At 50.7% G+C, this 17,454-nt stretch overlaps 2 protein-coding genes across 3 annotated transcripts in view; one reads left to right on the top strand and one right to left on the bottom strand.

The window, feature by feature from the left end:
- The window catches only part of LOC119446295 (general transcription factor IIH subunit 2), a 56,496-nt gene extending 45,130 nt beyond the window's left edge, over positions 1-11,366 (top strand). The window contains exon 15 of one of the 2 annotated variants that reach the window (XM_049664063.1): positions 11,110-11,366. The gene's annotated coding sequence lies outside the window, so the exon portion shown is untranslated. The remainder of the gene's footprint in view (positions 1-11,109) is intronic. The other variant, XM_049664062.1, reaches the window with a different exon arrangement.
- Positions 1-17,454, bottom strand: part of LOC119446293 (cationic amino acid transporter 2) — a 102,342-nt gene that overhangs the window by 14,271 nt on the left and 70,617 nt on the right. The window contains exons 2-5 of the mRNA XM_049664061.1: positions 11,138-11,346; positions 4,960-5,199; positions 3,297-4,422; positions 984-1,250 (exon numbers count right to left, since the gene is read on the bottom strand). Coding sequence (XP_049520018.1) covers positions 1,018-1,250; positions 3,297-4,422; positions 4,960-5,199; positions 11,138-11,346 — 1,808 coding nt within the window. The 3' untranslated portion in view covers positions 984-1,017. The remainder of the gene's footprint in view (positions 1-983; positions 1,251-3,296; positions 4,423-4,959; positions 5,200-11,137; positions 11,347-17,454) is intronic.

Genomic DNA, 17,454 nt, shown 5'->3' with positions numbered 1-17,454 from the left:
GTAGGAATATTGCGTACGCAGTCACTTTTCATGATCCATCTTTCGACTTTTCGTGTCATTAATCCGGTCAGTCACTAGATCATGGTGTGGATTTGGGCGAGTTGCTAATTCATATTTAAACTTCCAAAAGCGGGCTGTGCTATGTAGACGGGATAGAAGCGAAAGCGGTCGGTGATCGATGGCAAAGCAGAATCCATCAACGCGAAATTAACAATTTATAACAGTCTCTACAACTCGTTTTAAGTTCACGACATTATCGAGTTTAGTTTACTTCATGACAGCTTAGCGTCACAAAAGAAGTGTAGAAATTCTGCTTATGGACGTGATAACTTAGTTAACTTGAGACCCAAGGGACGTGAAAATGAGCGCACTCTCTCTCCACAAGGCACTGGGGAATGCGCAATAATGGAAATTCCTCAGTTCGTTTTGGGTATTTTTTTTTTCTATGGAACGTTCAGTTAACTTTGGTACCACCACCGGCTTGCGGTGTCACGGTGGGCGAGTGTTCGGCAAATGAATACCTGGGATATGACTTTCTGTGCGCTTTCATTGGATAAGCCAGCGAACCTTACGACCATCGCTCCAATGAGACGTTGCGCTGAACCTTACGACATACAAGGGTGAAAGTATCCCAAAAAGTAATCGGCACAGATGACAGATTCTGCAGCTCTGCTTATGTTGTTTTCCGGCACGTTTTTTCCCGTAGACGCTTGTGTTAATAAACAGGAATAATTATGACAGCTACGACAATTGTGACAGCTTGCCGATTGCTTAAGTTACTGAAACGGTTAGCATGACGGCAACTAGCGCTCTTCCTTGTCCTCGTCCGTTAAGCGCTTCAGTTACGTATTTCGTCACGTGCTCCAACAAACCCAAACTGCTCTTCTCCGCTGCTTGCTGCTTGCGTATCAGATGTCAAAATAAAATGAAAGCCCTCCCCCCTTAAAAAAAAAAAAGGACGTGGCAACGGATGCTGTACTAGCCTTTCGAGGCGGATTCGCGGTGGCCTCGCCGAGATCAGTGCTGGATGAAGACCGTGTCGAGCTCGGCGAGCCTCCGCTGGCTGCCCGGGTGACTCCGGTGCGAGGGCACGATGTGCGACACGATGCTGTGCGGCTGCAGCGCCAGCGGCTGCAGCGAGATCTTCGGCGACGGCTGCCGGGGAGAACCGGCCGCGGCCGCGGTCGGCAGCGGGATCTCCGAGGCGGCTGTCGAACTGTGGATGCCGTACAGCAGGTACAGAGCCACGCCTGCGAGAATTGAGGACACGTGCTGATGTAGGAGGCCGCCGCTCGTATCGCGATCTTAAAGCCTTTAAGGGGCCCTTTACGCAGAAATCCGGCGTCGACCGTGAGCGAAAATTCTCTACTCATCACAATCGCAGCACGCGTCACGCGCCGTGATCTACCAATCACAGAGCGGCGCACGGCGCTTGCTTCCTTGCAGCACCACCAGATGGCGCTCGCCTCCGCGCATCCGCGGTGCCGGCCGTGCGAGGGAAGGAAAAAAAAAAACCCAGAAAGCTCGCCTTCGTTTATAGCATTCGCCGCAAGCATTTACCGGTAAAGATTACGGTCGCGTAAGCTGCAGTTGCAGGAAAGCGTGAGAATCAGTCAGGGACCTTTGAATGCTTACGCGTTCTACTTTTAAAGGCGAAGCTTATGCGTCTCCCAAGTTTTTAATGGTACCATACATCCTATACAGTTCTCGATTGACATCAGCGCGAGCGAGCTTACTAAAAAGGGTAAATTATTACAGCTGTGCGAGTAAATTGTCCTTCTACAGTATCACAAAAAGGAACTCCTACCGCGAGAAGACACTTGGCAAGCCAGCAAAAACAGCATAAGGAAAAGACCTTGACATTTTCGCACCAGCACGTCGTGACGTCATAGATTATGACGGGGTCTGCTTGGGCCTGAATAAATTTTAATCGGAAAAAAAATTGACTACCTATACATTGTATTCTGAAGGAGCCAGAGACTAAACCTTCAAGAGCTTTTACCGAGACACAACGGCCCAAATGTGATGAAACACTCAAAGAAATCCAATACGTCACAATGACGCACCGTTCCTAAGGTTCCGGCGCGAAATTTGAAAGAAAAAAAAAAGAAATTTGACCTATGTTTTTTCATCTAATAAAGAACCCGTTACCGCGAAATCAACGAAGATAGAGTTCTTCACGCACGCTTTATCAATCTAACTGCAATAACCTGCTACCTTGGGCTGGTTGGTACATATCTGAAGAAAACGAGTAACAGCGCTGAACAAAGGGACGTGACTAACAACGCTTCGTTTGTTTCAGTCACGTCCCGTTGTTCAGCGCTGTTACTCGTTATCTTCAAATATCAATCTAAACTGATTTAGCGTTTATCTTTAGCGACCATTTAAAAGCGCTGCTCCATTGATTGTGCCCGCATTGTGCGACAGACTATGGCTACGTGACAACGCGTGGCGCTGTTTGCGTCAGTGTGGCACCTTGACAGGCTGCTTGAACGAGGGAAAGGTGTCACAGGAAGATGTAGGCTTGAAGTGATAAGCAGTCGTCAAAAGAAAGGGAAACTTCCGCCTTGACCAACGTTTTCGATAAGCGGACTTGTCTTCGGCAGGGCACCCTGACGAAGGCGAATACTTTTGTCGAAACGTCAGCTCCTAGCGGAGATTTCCCTTGTTCTGGCACTCTTGATTATTTCGGCAGAGTGTGTGCAACAACTCGCACGCATAGCCTCGGACAGTTCCTTATTTCATCTTTACTGCCCTATTCCAAGTACACAGGATAGCCATTTATAAATGTACTTTGGTTAGCCTTCCTGTCTTTCCTTTCCTTATAGCGTGCTCTTTTTCGTGGTAAGGTCCGTACCCATACACATGGTAAATACAGGAGACTGGTAGTGCCGAAGCTCCTCTGGTTCAGATAGTCCAGGTAGAGTGAATTTTCAGTGACTCCAAGATCAGGACGTACTAACTCATACTGTACACTATTTGTACCTATGGGCAAGCCAGCGGTTCTCGAACTCTCACTGTTCCAAGGTAATTTACGTGTCATAATACTGTGTGACAACACGACCTCCCTCTCAGGTCTACATTTACGCCAACCCGGGGCAGCGTAGTCATGCATATATAGAGTTACGGTAGACCATGGAGAATCGGGTCATGTAACATGACTAAGTGAACCGGGGCAAGATACTGCTCAAGATACTGCTGGTGTCTTGTTGTCACGTTCGTAAATTATTTTCTTTGAGTGTCCATCGACAGGTTCTGGAGCGAGAAAGTTATCAGCAACCTAGCGTGGTACTGACCTATGGCCAGCCAGCAAACGAACACGAGCCAGGCCGAGACGAGCAGGTCGATCAGGAGGCAGACGTTGAGAAAGGCCCCGATGCAGGGCAGCCAGGGCACCATGGGCACGCGGAATGCCGCTCCCGCGTGCAACAAGCTGGGACCCAGCTGCGCCTGCGGCTGCCGCGACAGCAGCACCAGTAGAGCTGCCACCGCGATCGCGCACAGCGTCGATATCACCGCGCAGATGGAGGCCGCCCGACCCTCGAATCTCGAGCCGACCTCCATGGCCGCCGAGAGAACCACGAGTGCCGCCACGACGCCCGAGACGGCCAGGTCCGCTCGGCGAGCCGTCGCCGACGTGGGCTCGCGCAGCGAGTTGCCGCCGTTTCCGGCCAGGAGTCCGTCGGTCAGTGCCGCCACGCGTAGTCGCTCGCGGTACTCGCGCACCAGGGCGTCGATGTCCTCCTCGTCCTCGGACGAAGATGAACAAGCCGAGGAGGTCGGGGAAGTCGTCGAAGACGCCGGTGCCGAGCTGCCACCACCGTTACCGGCGGCGGACCCTTCTTTGGCCGGCGGCGACTCGTCGCCGATCAGGTCGTAGGCAGTGCGGCTGGCAGGGTGGTAGCGGGCCAGGAGCAATGCCACGCACACGGCCGCGTTCAGGGCCAGCGGCCCGACGGCCATGAGACCCAGGAGTCTGGGTACGGGCGCCACCAGCGCCGCTCCGGCGGCTAGCGCTCCGGCGGTCAGGATTGAGCCCACGGGTCGGCCGGCGTTCGACGTCTTGGCCAGACCGCGGAAGAGCAGTCCGTCGGCGGCCAGCGAGCGCACGGCGCCGCCCAGGGGAAGCAGGCCGTACAGGGCGAGTCCGACCAGGGCCAGGAGCGACGCCGCGCTCATGGCGGTGCCCGCCCACTCGGCCGAGCACGAGGCCAGCATGGCGGCCAGCGGACGGGCCGTGTCGTGCCGCGCCTGGATGGTGACCACGACGGCCATGGAGAATGTGAGCAGGAACGTGAGCGCCGTGCTGAGACCCAGCGCCAGGGGGAGGTCCCGCCACGGCTGAGGGCTGTCGGGGGCGCGCCGCAGCGCCGTGTGCGGACCGATGAAGGCGTACGTGCAGAGTGCCGCACCGGACAGGAGCTGGAAGCGAGAATATACGGGGTTATTCACCCGCAATAAGAACGGATAGGTGACTGTAAAGACTGTACAGAACTATCAGAAAAGGGTGTTGAGGCCAGGGTCGTAGCCAGGGAAGGGGGGGGGGGGAGGCACTCTGGGGCAGGTGCTCCCCCCCCCGAAATTTCTGTGTACCAGGATACCTGACATGAAACGACACCCGCCTGCACCCTCTCCCCGAAAAACATTTTCCTGGCTTCGCCACTATGCGAGGCGCAATACGAAATCATGAGACAGCATCTTGATATAAGCTTTGTAGAGATACCCAGCAAGAGTTCATCGGAGCATTGAACCTCGGAGTAGTCCACAGTGGCAGACCAAGGGGAGCTGCCCTTGCTGAAGCTGCCCTTGCTTAGGCTCTATTCTGGAGGCTCCCCTTGTTCGGCCATTGCTGATCACCTGGACAGATACACTGACGTTTCCCCGAATACGTATATATCTTCTCATCGCCTATACTGTGATCGGTTACGAAAGCAAGCGGTTACGCTTCACTCAACTGACCCCCGTGGGTGCACTGTCGCTGAGCATCAGCATGGCGAAGCTCCAGGAGTTGCCCGGAGCCGCAGTGGCGCCCACGGATCCCATGGCGACGAAGAAGAGTGCCGACAGCAGTGACAGTGCGATGAGCGCCATGCCAAGCCACGTTGGCTCGCGTGACGAGGACAGCAGTCGGGGCGCGGCGGCCACAGAGGCAGCAACCAAGCCCAGCGCCAGTGCTACGGGGTCGTACGAGCCGAGGGCCTGTCATGCAACAGATGGATGAAGGGAAAAGAAAACAGAACACGCATTAGAATTACGTTTCGATTTGGTCGAACAGTGCTAATGAAAGAAGCTCCAGTACCTTCAAGGCAAACACTGCATCAAGCAAGACTGTACTACATTACCCTCCTGGAACCTGCTGAACGTTCATTTTTTTCTTGCAGTGAAAATGGTTGACCTAGCTTTCTTGTCCCCATGCACTACTGACGCCCAAACTGCGGCCATGATGGCGTCGCTTGGTGACGTCGTAGATTAGAGGTCTCTTCGCAGATATGGAACACTTCTTTCCGCAGACAAAAAAAAAAGTTCAGGATTAAGTATAAATCACTTAAAAAGGCTCGACCAGACCTTGTTACATTCTATGTCACAGGCAAATGTTTCTGCGTCCGTACGTGAGACAAGTTATATACACTTGAACGCATGCCCCTCGAGTTTCAGTTAAAACATATATCCGGTTTTACGCGTCAAATACACCATCTCATTATGAGGCACGCCGTAATGGGCGACTCCGTTTTAATTTTGACCACGTGGGGCACTTAAACGTGCGCCTAAATCTAAGTGTTATGTCGGCCGGACGGTGCGGCCGAACGGATGCACCACACCACACATCGTAGCCCAAACGAACGGGAGCCCTTTATTGAAGGATGTCTGTCCTATATATACATACTATATCGAGTGTGGCGCCACATCTTGGCGTCTACAGATAATCGCAGATGAGTGGCGGCACCTGGTGCTATTGCACGACACTACATCTTTCCCTCCCGGGAAGAAACGTATGAATCATTAGAAAGTCCAGTCCGCACAAAGCAATCACAATTGCAGTCACTGTCTGTACACAGAAATCACAAAACAGTCACTATCTGTGTGAACACTCACTGCTGTCAAATCACTGCACGTAATCTTGGAAGCGCACTGGAGGTCTGCGATTTCTCCTTGGCCGGTCAGGCGGTGGCTCGGCATCGAGTCCATTGCCTTCTACCGGTACACTGCACTCCACCGTGCGAGAGCCTGAAGCCAGGGTATGCGGTTGCGAACCTTGCGGCTGTGGTGGGCTCGGCGGCACGGGTAGTGGTACAGGGCGTGAGGGAGACGCAAGTTGATCAGCGGAACTCGCTTCCTGCGTTTGATGCGGACCAGCAGGCGTAGTGATCCAAGTCTTCGATGGTACATCTCTCCTGTGACAGTCTGTCAACGGGGGCATGTCGTGCGCGCCAGAGATGTCTATGTTAGTTCCTTGCTCTGGCGATGCCTCTTTTGGTACCGCTGACAGCTGCGAAGCGTTCCAGGTTCGACCGTCTTCCAGACAGAAAGACCAGCGGCCGATTCTTTTGAGGATTTTCAATGGTGGTCCATAACTTGGAGTGCCCTTTGGTCCGGGAATTGGTTTTTTCACTCGTACGTAGGTGCCCACTTGGAACTTGGGGACCCTAGCAGCTCGCCGTTGATCAGCGTAGGCCTTGCTCTTCCGTTGATGCTCTGCGACTCTTTTCCTGAGCACGCTCATCTCCCGCGATGGATTTGTGCTGAAGTCGGCCGTAGGCTGACCAATTACATCCAGCGATGTTCTCATGTGTCGGCCATGTAGAAGAACGGCCGGTGAGAGACCGGTGGTGCTGTGAGGGGTGGCTCTGTATACTCCCAAGTATTCAGTCACAGTTGCCTTCACTGGGCGCTGCTCCAGCAGGGCCAGTTGAATGTACGACTTCAGTACCCGATTAAATCTTTCCACTAGACCATTTGCCTGTGGGTGGTATACGGCAGAAAAGATGTGCCTGATTCCACGGTCTTCAAGGAAGGATTCAAATTCCCTCGATGTGAACTGTCTGCCGTGGTCAGACACTATCTCTGTCGGGTAACCCTCACGTGCGAAGAGTGAGAGTAGAAACTTCGTCACCGTGCGGGAGGTAACATCAGCACAAAAAGCCACTTCTGGCCATTTTGAGAAATAGTCAACTACTGAAATGACGAATCTGCAGTCTGTAGGTGCACGCTCGAAGGGACCAACAATGTCAATAGCTATCTTGTCCCAAGGTTTGTCAGGAAGAGGGATTGGCTGCAGTGGTGTGGGCGAGTTCTTGGCACTTTTGTCCGCGCTCTGACAAATGGCACAACTGCGGATAGTTGTTTCAACGTGTTTGTCTAACCCTGGCCACCAATACTTCTCTCGTAGGCGTTGTTTGGTTTTCACGATACCAGGGTGTGATTCGTGAGCCAGCTGGACAAAAGTGGCTGTGAGCTTGGCGGGGACTACGATGCGCTCAGTACGCAAGAGTATGCAATCAACCACTGTCAACTCCTTTCGGACTTCATAGTAGGGAGTCAGGTTAAGTGCCAGGTTTTTGCGTGGCGGCCACGATGTCTGTACGTAACGGGCAACGTCTTGGAGAGTGCTATCCTCCGCGGTTGCATGCTTCAGTTCATCGTGATGTACACACATTACCAGAGACACTATTTCTTCTTCTGACTCGGGGCCACCTTCAGTGTCTGGAAGAGGTAGCCGGGACAAGGCATCAGCTACCTTGTTGTGCTCACCACGCCTGTACTGCATCGTGAAGTTGTACCGCAGTAACCGTGCAGTCCATCTTGCTATGCGGAGTGGTCGCTGTCCTGTGCCTTGAGAAGAAAGCAGGGCTACTAGAGCTTGGTGATCCGTTTGCAGAGTAACTGGACGACCCCATAGGTACACATGCCATTTCTCTAGAGCCCACAAGCAAGCTAGAGCCTCACGTTCACCAGTCGAGTACTTCCGTTCTGCTTCCGTCAATGTTCGTGACGCGAATGCCACAGTTCGAATGTGCCGACCATCAACTTGTTGCAGTACCGCACCTAAACCATATGCGGATGCATCGGTGGCCACAATGACGGGAAGTGCTGGATCGAACATTTGTAGTACCCTGTGGGAGGCTAGGAGGTTCTTTACTCTTGTAAGACTGTTCTCAGCAGCAGTGTCCCAGATAAAAGGAGTGTCCTTACGAAGAAGTCTGCGCATGGGCTCCACTTCCTCTGCTAGGCGTGGAACAAATCTAGCATAGTATTCTACTAGTCCCAGGAACGACCGGAGCTTGCCAGCATCTGTAGGGGTGGCAGCGTGAACAATGGCGTCAACTTTGGTCTGAAGGGGTGCTACTCCTTCGGCGCTAACGCGGTGACCAAGAAACGAGAGTTCGGATGTGTTGAAAACACATTTGTCATTTAGCTTGAGCCCAGCGTGTGAAATTCGTTGCAGGACTTCCTCTAAGTTCCGCATGTGCTCTTTCTCCGACTTGCCGAAGATGATGACGTCGTCCAGGTAGCAGAGAACGCCTTTGCATCCCTGTAGAATTGACGTCATGAGTTGCTGGAATGCTGCTGGTGCTGAGGCTAGGCCGAAACATACTCTCTTAAATCGAAAAAGGCCATCGTGCGTTATGAACGCTGTAATATCTCTACTGTCTGGATGAAGCAGAACCTGGTAGTATGCGGAGGCCAAATCCAACTTAGAAAAGTAACGGGCACCGTTCAGGGCATGCAGCAACTCTTCTGTGTGTGGCAGGGGAAAGCTGTCGACCACCACAGCTTTGTTAGCTTCGCGGAGGTCCACGCAGATGCGAATGCTGCCATCTTTCTTGCGAGCTGCAACAATAGGGGGGGCGGAGACAACTTGTTTGTGTTCTGCGAATGCATTTCGGGGCGTAGGATTTTGGGGCCTTTTGTGTCGACGTTCGGTTCAACGGCCATATTAAGGCAGCGCAATTCTGTGCCTACAATCTGGAGACCAAGAGCTTTTACAGCATCAACACCCAGGAGTGATGTTCCACCTGGTGTAACGTGAAACGTTACTACAGCCGTTTCTGATTTGTACGTTACGAGGGCGGTGAACTGGCCATGCACAGGAATTTTCCGACGTGAAAAATCCAGCAACGTTATTTGCGACTTTTTCAGCTCAACTTGGTCTCTGAACCGGCTCCTAAAGTTATGTTCTCCCATTATCGACACAGCTGAGCCAGTGTCCACTAAGAATGTTATGACGCACGGGCGTGATGCCAGAGCAACAGGTTGAACCCCGACATCAACGTAGACGCCCGTACGCTTCTCAGCGTGAACAGTAAAAATATTCACGACACTCTCAGCGTCTTCCTCTGAAACGATTTCGGCAACTCGAGCCGGGCGTCTTCCACGTCCGCGACGCGAATTTCGGCAGTACTGTTGAAAGTGGCCTCGGCGGCCACACGCGAAGCAGGCTCGACCGCGGGCTGCACAGGCTGACGGCTGGCAGTTTTGTGCGCCGCAGTTGCCGCACACGTTTGTGTTTACGGAGTACGGGACGACGGCGCTAGCAATCTCCGGCGCAGGCGGACGAACGAAGCCGGAGCGCGAAGAGCTAGGCGTACTACGTCGGTCGGTACTGCTGGACTGGCGTACATGTCTGCGACGGCCTGTCGGGTTGCGTCCGCGGTTATGTTGTGGTACTACTCGATCCACAGGGGCTGTTCCGAGAGCTTCGGATTCGCGCTGCACTTGCTCGCGAAGAAGCGCTATCTCCACGGCGCGGTCAAACGTGAGCGCGTCACCCTCGAGCAATAGCCGCTCCCGTAGGCGCGGGCATGTGACCCCGGCGACGAACTGGTCGCACAGATTTGTATCCGCTTGCGCGGCAAAGTTGCATGACGAAGCCAGTTCGCGAAGCGCAAGAGCAAACTCCGATATCGGCTCACCGTGCAGTTGACGACGGTCACGGAAGCGATGTCGCTCGACGCGTACGTTGCAAGTAGCGGAAAAGTGTCGAGCCAGGGCTTGAACAGCTGCGTCGTACTCGTCCGGTGGCTGTGCGAGCTCGGCATCGGCTTGTTTGATCTCTGTCGTTCCAACTGCAGCGGTGGTTGCAGAAGGCGTAACCGTCTGAAGGGGGGCGGTTCCCGCACTCGGATGCGCGGGCAGGTGGTCTGGGGCGTTCGATGGTGGTGGCGGTGGCAGGGCGTCGAAAATTCGTTGTCCTTCAGGTCCGAGGCAGTGCAGAAGGAGGGCTCGGCGGCGGGCCGCCGATAGCTCAGACGCTCCAGAGGCGAGCGTGAAGTTTTCAAACAGGCGCAGCCATCGCGGCCAGGGGATGGCGGGCGTGCCTGGTGAAACGAGGAACGGCGGCGGCGGCGAAATTCCGGGTAGCATCCTCGTCGCCAGTTTGTTATGTCGGCCGGACGGTGCGGCCGAACGGATGCACCACACCACACATCGTAGCCCAGACGAACGGGAGCCCTTTATTGAAGGATGTCTGTCCTATATATACATACTATATCGAGTGTGGCGCCACATCTTGGCGTCTACAGATAATCGCAGATGAGTGGCGGCACCTGGTGCTATTGCACGACACTACACTAAGTACACGAACGTTATTGCATTCCGCCTCCATCAGAATGCGGCCGCCGCGGCTGGGATTCGAACTCACAACCTCGTGCTCAGCAGCGGAAGGCCACGGTCACTGCACCACCACGGCGAGTCCTTGATGCACCTACAACTGGCTTCGTTTTCGGCATCATGAACCAACGCTAAGGCAGATGGGAATACATTCTGCACAAGGTTCTGGTCAGGACACCAAAGCTCGGTACATTGTCCGCAGCCTGCAACTAGCATTTTGCAAGGCGTTTTGCATATAAGAATGGCAGTCACCCTACGAAGCTAGCAGACAGTTTCAGCATTGCGACCGCTTAACCGTTACCACAAGCGCACCGCACAACTATATCAGCTTCGAGCGCGTAAGCCCATACGCGCCGCGCTCTGCTTTGAGATACTAATGCGGGTGTATCAGGAAGATGGTCGAGAATCGCTAACGGTACAGAGCGGTGGTGTTACGCTACAAAGCGTTCTACAGGACAAAGAACCAGCACTCCGCCAACGTGAATTCCCGACGGCATGCAGGGCAAGTTTGTCGACGGGAGCGCCTCACCTGCCAGGCCCTGGCCAGGGCGCCACCGCTGAGCGCGTCGATGGCGCTGCTCTGCAGACGAGCCACGCAAGCGATGGCGGCCCCCTGGTGCAGCAGCGACAACCAGCCGGCCGCAAAGGCCGCCGCTTCTCCCGCCCACCGGTAGAGACAGGCGTACAACGAGTCCGGGCAGGGACGCTGCCACGTGACCAGCTCGATCAGGCACAGACCTGGTCGTGGGGAAGAAAGAAAAATACACGGAGAGCGATCAGTTGTCGGAAGCCTCTAAACAGCGAGATGGTATTACGCAACTACACGAAGTGAGGCTTCTTAGTTTTATCGGTCACGTAAATTGTGGAAGACATTCGCTCGGTATGAAGAGCTAAAATTTTTCGATGTAGCTCGGAATTAGACATGTGCGAGTTACGCGTCTGCTGCATAATAAACGGCGAGGGTAGAGGGATAACGGTATAATGTAAGAAGTGAGGTTGAACAGCGCGAACAAAACAAGGACACGAAGAAACAAATACCACACAGACAAGCGCTGTACGTGGTATTTGCGCTTGTCTGTGGTACTTGTTTCTTCGTGTCCTTGTTTTATTCGCGCTGTTCAACCTCAGCTCTAAATATGAACCAGCTAGCCCTCGTCAAGATGTTAAAGGATAATGTAACTCTCCCTTTTTCATTATTTTTACGTTTCCCTTATCAAGCCTACGTTATCACCGGTCGGTCGTGGGCGGTGAAGGATACAGGAAAGGAATGAAATCGAGAGAAAGGAACAGCTACGTTAAACGAGTCTAAGAAAGCGGAAATGTGTGCCGACCAGGAACGGTAAAATGTTTAATTACGTTTCGTGAGCCAAAGCTCCAATAAACGTTTTAAACGGGAGCCGAAACATCATTAAAGCTTTTGTAGTTCTTGGTTGGTGCACATTTCTGCTTTTTTTCTACTATACGTGCCCCTTCCTCCCTCACAGACGGATCGCCGTCAAACCTTGCATTTTATTTAACAGGTCGGTAGATCACATATCTAGAATCTGAAATATATGTATTGAGAATAATAGTGAACTGGGCGAGTTGATATTGTTTCATTCTGAAAAGGCGCGCAGATTGAGGGACAAGACTGTTGTCGTTATCCAGTATACAAATATGGTTCATATCCAACTATAAGAGGGATCGGCCACGAAATGGATGTATTACTCAACTTTATATGGGGAAACATTTTCACTACTGATATATAGATTAATTGATTCGGTAAGAATATATTACATGTAAAATTTCGAAAAGTTCTAAAAACCAGTGGTAAGAGATGCAAATGTAACAGGGAAATCGGCCGAACTCAACAATGGAGTGTACATTACACAATGAAGAACATCACAACATGAACAATACAAAGGAACAATGGGAGGCACTGCTGTCCAGCCCAGCCCTTGAAGACCTGCTTAGGCTGGTCCAAAGGGCAGAGAAGATGGCAAGGGCCTGCGGGGCCCTGGACTAGGGTCCCTGACTATTTGCGCCGCCCCGCCTTCGGGGGCAGCACAATTTCTGTGTGTACAAGTAAAGTTTAGTCTCTCTCTCTCTCTCCGTCAACAATGAATCCCTCAGCGGCGGAGCAAAGATCCCTGTGGCTGGACCCCAGAGTCGAAGCTCCAAACGAAAGAAGAATAATAGCATCTGTTAAGTCCAGGCCACGCCTGTCAAAGGACAAGACGAAAGACACGGTGCGCCGGTGTGCTGTCTTCCCTGTACTTCGAAAAGTGGTATACCCGGGAAACGGGTGGTGACGTCCCAATGAAATTCCCGCACCGGACTTTCTGTGACCTCATAGGTTTCGACAATGTCTGCTCGGCACTATAGTTGGTTGTTTTCAAGTAGAGAAATATTCGAAAGTGAGTAAAGGCCCCAACTTGACATTTCTGAATTTTTTTCCCTGCATGAAGACATCTCATATGCGTCAAACTTCCTTAAAAAAGTTTCAATTACGCCGTAGTGACATCGTCAGCGTGATGGTTTTGGGGCGAAATTCAAGAAGAAAAAAATTTGGCCTCCGTTATCGCCGCTAATGATCAGCTTCGTTTCGCCCAAGAATGGGAAGGTCTTTGAAAGAATACTCTATCAGTCTAAACTCATCATCATCATCAACCTATATTTATGTCCACTGCAGGACGAAGGGTTCTCCCTGCGATCTCCAATTACCCCTGTCTTGCGCTACCTGATTCGAACTTGCACCTGCAAATTTCCTAACTCCATCATCTCACCTAGTTTTCTGCCGTCTTCGACTGCACTTCCCTTCTCTTCGTATCCATTCTGTAACCCTAATGGTCCACCAGTTATCCATCCTACGCATTACATGGCTAGAATATCGGCTATCCCCGTTTGCTCTCTGATCCACACCGCTCTCTGCCCGTCTCTTAGCGTTAGGCCTAACAGTTTTCGTTCCATCGCTCTCTCTGCGGTCCTTAACTCGTTCTCGAGCTTCTTTGTTAACCTCCAAGTTTCTGCCCCATATGTTAGCACCGCTAGAATGCAATGATTGTACACTTTCCTCTTCAACGACAGTGGTAAGCTCCCACTCAGGATTTGGCAATGCCTGGCGTATGCACTCCAACCCAATTTTATTCTTCTGTAATTTCTTTCTCATGATCAGGGTCCCCTGTGAGTTTTTGACCTAGATAAACGTACTCCTTTACAGACTCTAGAGGCTGACTGGCGATCCTCAATTCTTGTTCCCTTGCCAGGCTATTGGACATTATCTTTGTCTTCTGCATATTAATCCTCAACCCCACTATTAAACTTTCTCGGTTCACGTCCTCAATCATTTGTTGTAATTTGTCCCCGTTGTTGTTGAATAGGACAACGTCATCTGCAAACCGAAGTTTGTTGAGATATTCGCCGTTGATCCTTACTCCTAAGCCTTCCTAGTCCCAGTCTAAACTATATTATAGAAAATAAGTTCTGCGGAAGCCCTCAAGGTGGAGGGAGATTCATGAAAGAGAGAAATTTAGAAACTTGCTGAAATATTTATCGGCTTCCTTTGTAGCTTCGTGGTATACACTCGGGCGGATGACAATGTCTCCTTTTCTAAACAATTTTACTGTGATCCTTAGCGTCCTGCTTTCTTTGAAATTCTCGCGCCAGCTCCCTGTGTGACCTCACAGACTTTGACAGCTCCTTCTCAGCGCTCTCTTTGTCTTTAGTTCAACGAGCAAGCTGCCAGAAAAGACAGTTCTTCAGCCACAAATTACAATTCAACTTCGCCGAAATGAGCTAGGAAGAGAGCAAGATGGGTGTTAGTTGCAGCCTGAAGATAATTGCATGTACTCTTTTTCTTTCTTCTCCGAGGGGATTAGTCGCAGGGCACACGTAGTAAAAAATTACGTAGAATCTCCTCAGTGAGTTATCTGATTGATGCGTAAGCATTTTGTAGTAACGACGTGGTGTTGAGTGCTCACACTCAACACTGCTGGTAATCCTAGCATTGCTCAGCGGCTGCGGTCGTCTGCGGTCGGCTGCAATCGAAACAGCCAATGACACCGAGCATATCCGAGGAATGCCTGCGCGCGCAACAATAAATGACCACACTGCAACCTTATTCGCGTTTTGATCCATGCGCCATGATTGTTTGGCCGCATACAGCTATGTCGGCTGCCGACGCAGACAGACACGACATATGTTCGCTCGGAAATGGGTCATTCCGAGGTATTGAATTGACAACCAGACAGCGTGTTCTTGAACTCTGGCATAGAATGTTACGCCGAGTTTAGCTAGCGCATCGAGAGCCGGCGCGCGATTCGGACCGAGGACACGCATACTCAGCAACACCTGGTGCTAGCTCTGCGAGGCGTAATGTTATGGCAGCTATTGCGAGAGAAATTAAAAAGATCGGAAAAGCAGCAGCTGTTAGACACAAAGAGGTCACTCTGTCAGTGCTGTCCTAAAAAACAGCTTTGCGAAGCAGACGTGTAAATAAAACGTAATGGTTTCCGCTACATATGAATTTTTAGACTTTCTATCTTCAAAAGATGTATGCAGGCGGTCGCTCGGTTCGTTTCAGTTATAAAATGGCGCACAAAGCTCGCTTCGAGATGGCTGGATGAGCGCTTCAGTCGTGTCAGTATAGTTTGTGATGATAATGATCTACGATTATTAATGGTATTCTCTTTAAGTAAGAGTGGCGACAAATAGTTCATTTAGCATCCGTGACCTAGTCGGATCTTAGTGCATACCTATTGATATTTAGCATTCTGCAAAATTACACATGCCTCTGACTATCCCGTCCTTATCTCTTGTTTTCTTTATCTTTTTTTCCCACAAGCTGCTCAAATCTTCTCTTTGCTGATCTCCATCGCCGGCCGATTAGCGCTTCCATAAACTCTGAAACCCAGCGCTCCTTATCGGTGGACGCTCCCTCCGGTTCTGGCAGGATGGATGTTCTACGCATTCTATTATGCAACATGCTTATAGTTGTGTCCGGTTTTCTCTCCGCGGCCGACGTGGGTCTCACCCTATAGCTATTGCGACTGTTTGCTTCCTGCATGTTCTTGGTTCTCGGGCAGCCAGATATCGGGCCTCGAAAAGCGATTAATTTCCCCCCTTTGTGTTCACGAAAGATAGATTTGTGCCGCTGTCGGGTGGATGGCAGTTTTAAAAGCGATGCCTCTCTTTGGCTCCTCTATACCCCACCGCTTTGCTGCGGTTTGTCAGTTTCTGGCCGTTTGCTGCCAACAGAATTGGGGCACTGGGTGTCACTATACAGGTGCTACTGTAGGCGCCGAACGCGCTCTAATAGTAATAATAAAGAGAAATATTCTTCTTGCATAAAACCTGGAAATATAATGTCGGCTCGCAGGTATCCCTAAACACACCGATCTGTTTATAGAATGGTGAATTGTATTTAACGAATTCTTCGATTTACTTTATTTCCTTTGATTTATAGCCACTCGGTATGATCCAGAGGGTGGTGTGCGCCCGTTCTTGGCCAGTCCTCAAGAATGGGCATTGTCCCACTACCATTCCTACGCAAAACTCAAACCAAAACAAGTCAAACCAGTCTTTGTATAGCATCACATATAGGCATCGCCAATAAACAAAGCTTCGATTCGCATTTATTCCGACAAGTGCGTTGAATCGGCATACAATGTCAGCAGGGCCGGATTGAAGAGGTATCGGAGAAAAGAAAATCATACGGAAGAAATAAAAAAAAGGAGGCATGGAAATTTAAATAAAACTTGTGAAAAACTGCCAACATGTACATATGCAAATATGTAATACGTATATATGTGTGTGCGTGTGTACCGTTACTGCATAACATGATATGCTGATGGACGCTTACAAAGCTATCGCTTAGAAAGATATCAACATAACGTTGGTTTTCCCGGAACTTTTTCCTTTTAAAACATTCATCCAACTTGCGGATTTCCGCCAAACACATTTACCTTTAGTGTTGTCGTTCAAATGTTCCGATTTCTTGTTTGCCGTCCTTGTAAAATTTCCACGGATTTTTTTTCTTTAGTTCTAATCCCTTGCATCGAATTTGCCGCATTTCTTTCTCTTTCTTTTCGCTGACTCCGGGTTGTCTTCTTCTATGCATCCAACTATCTTGTACCTGATCGCCAACATTCGTGACCTCTTCCTCCATTCCGAATCCACACTTTCGAGGTACATATATTTGTGCACTCTGGCTGCCAATTACTAATGATCCATTTTCCTCAGTCTTTCCTCAAAAGAAATTTTGCTCTGCGCTTGTCCACATTTTAAAGAGGCCCAACCATTGTCACCCTGTACTGCCTCCTTCGTAGTTTTAAGCATAGACACGCAATGACAATCGGCCCACCTTCATTTTGTTTCACTTACAACCCCCTGAAGATCTTTGATTGTAATTTAGAACATTACGGCGTTTGCAGATATTGCATCCGGTCCCCTCTACTCCTTTCCAAGTTCCTCGCACCACCTCGTATTTTTTATAGCCACAGAGTACTGTATCAGCTGTCCTTGCTGGGTGTTTGGGTACGTCTTTCAGTCGTTTGGGGTGCGAACCTATACGTATTTATACCGCTTGATTGTGGGTATCACTTCTTGTGGAATCGATACCAACTCATTAGTAGTTTCCTCTTTAAAGACCACGATGCCCGATTTCTCTGCGCTAAAACTCAGATAAAGAGCTGCTGCCTCATTGACACACGTATTCACAAACATCTGAAAATCCATGGCACTGTCTGTTATCAGTGCTATGCCGTCCGAATACGTTAGCCCGGTGACCATCTCTTGCACCACCTGCTCGTTACCGGTGTAAGGTTAATTTCAATTTTTTTTTTTGTGCAAGTAATGTCCGCCTCTTCG

The sequence above is a fragment of the Dermacentor silvarum genome, chromosome 3 (genome assembly GCF_013339745.2).
Source record: "Dermacentor silvarum isolate Dsil-2018 chromosome 3, BIME_Dsil_1.4, whole genome shotgun sequence".
NCBI lineage: Eukaryota > Metazoa > Arthropoda > Arachnida > Ixodida > Ixodidae > Dermacentor > Dermacentor silvarum.
This window is presented reverse-complemented; position numbering and strand designations above follow the sequence as displayed.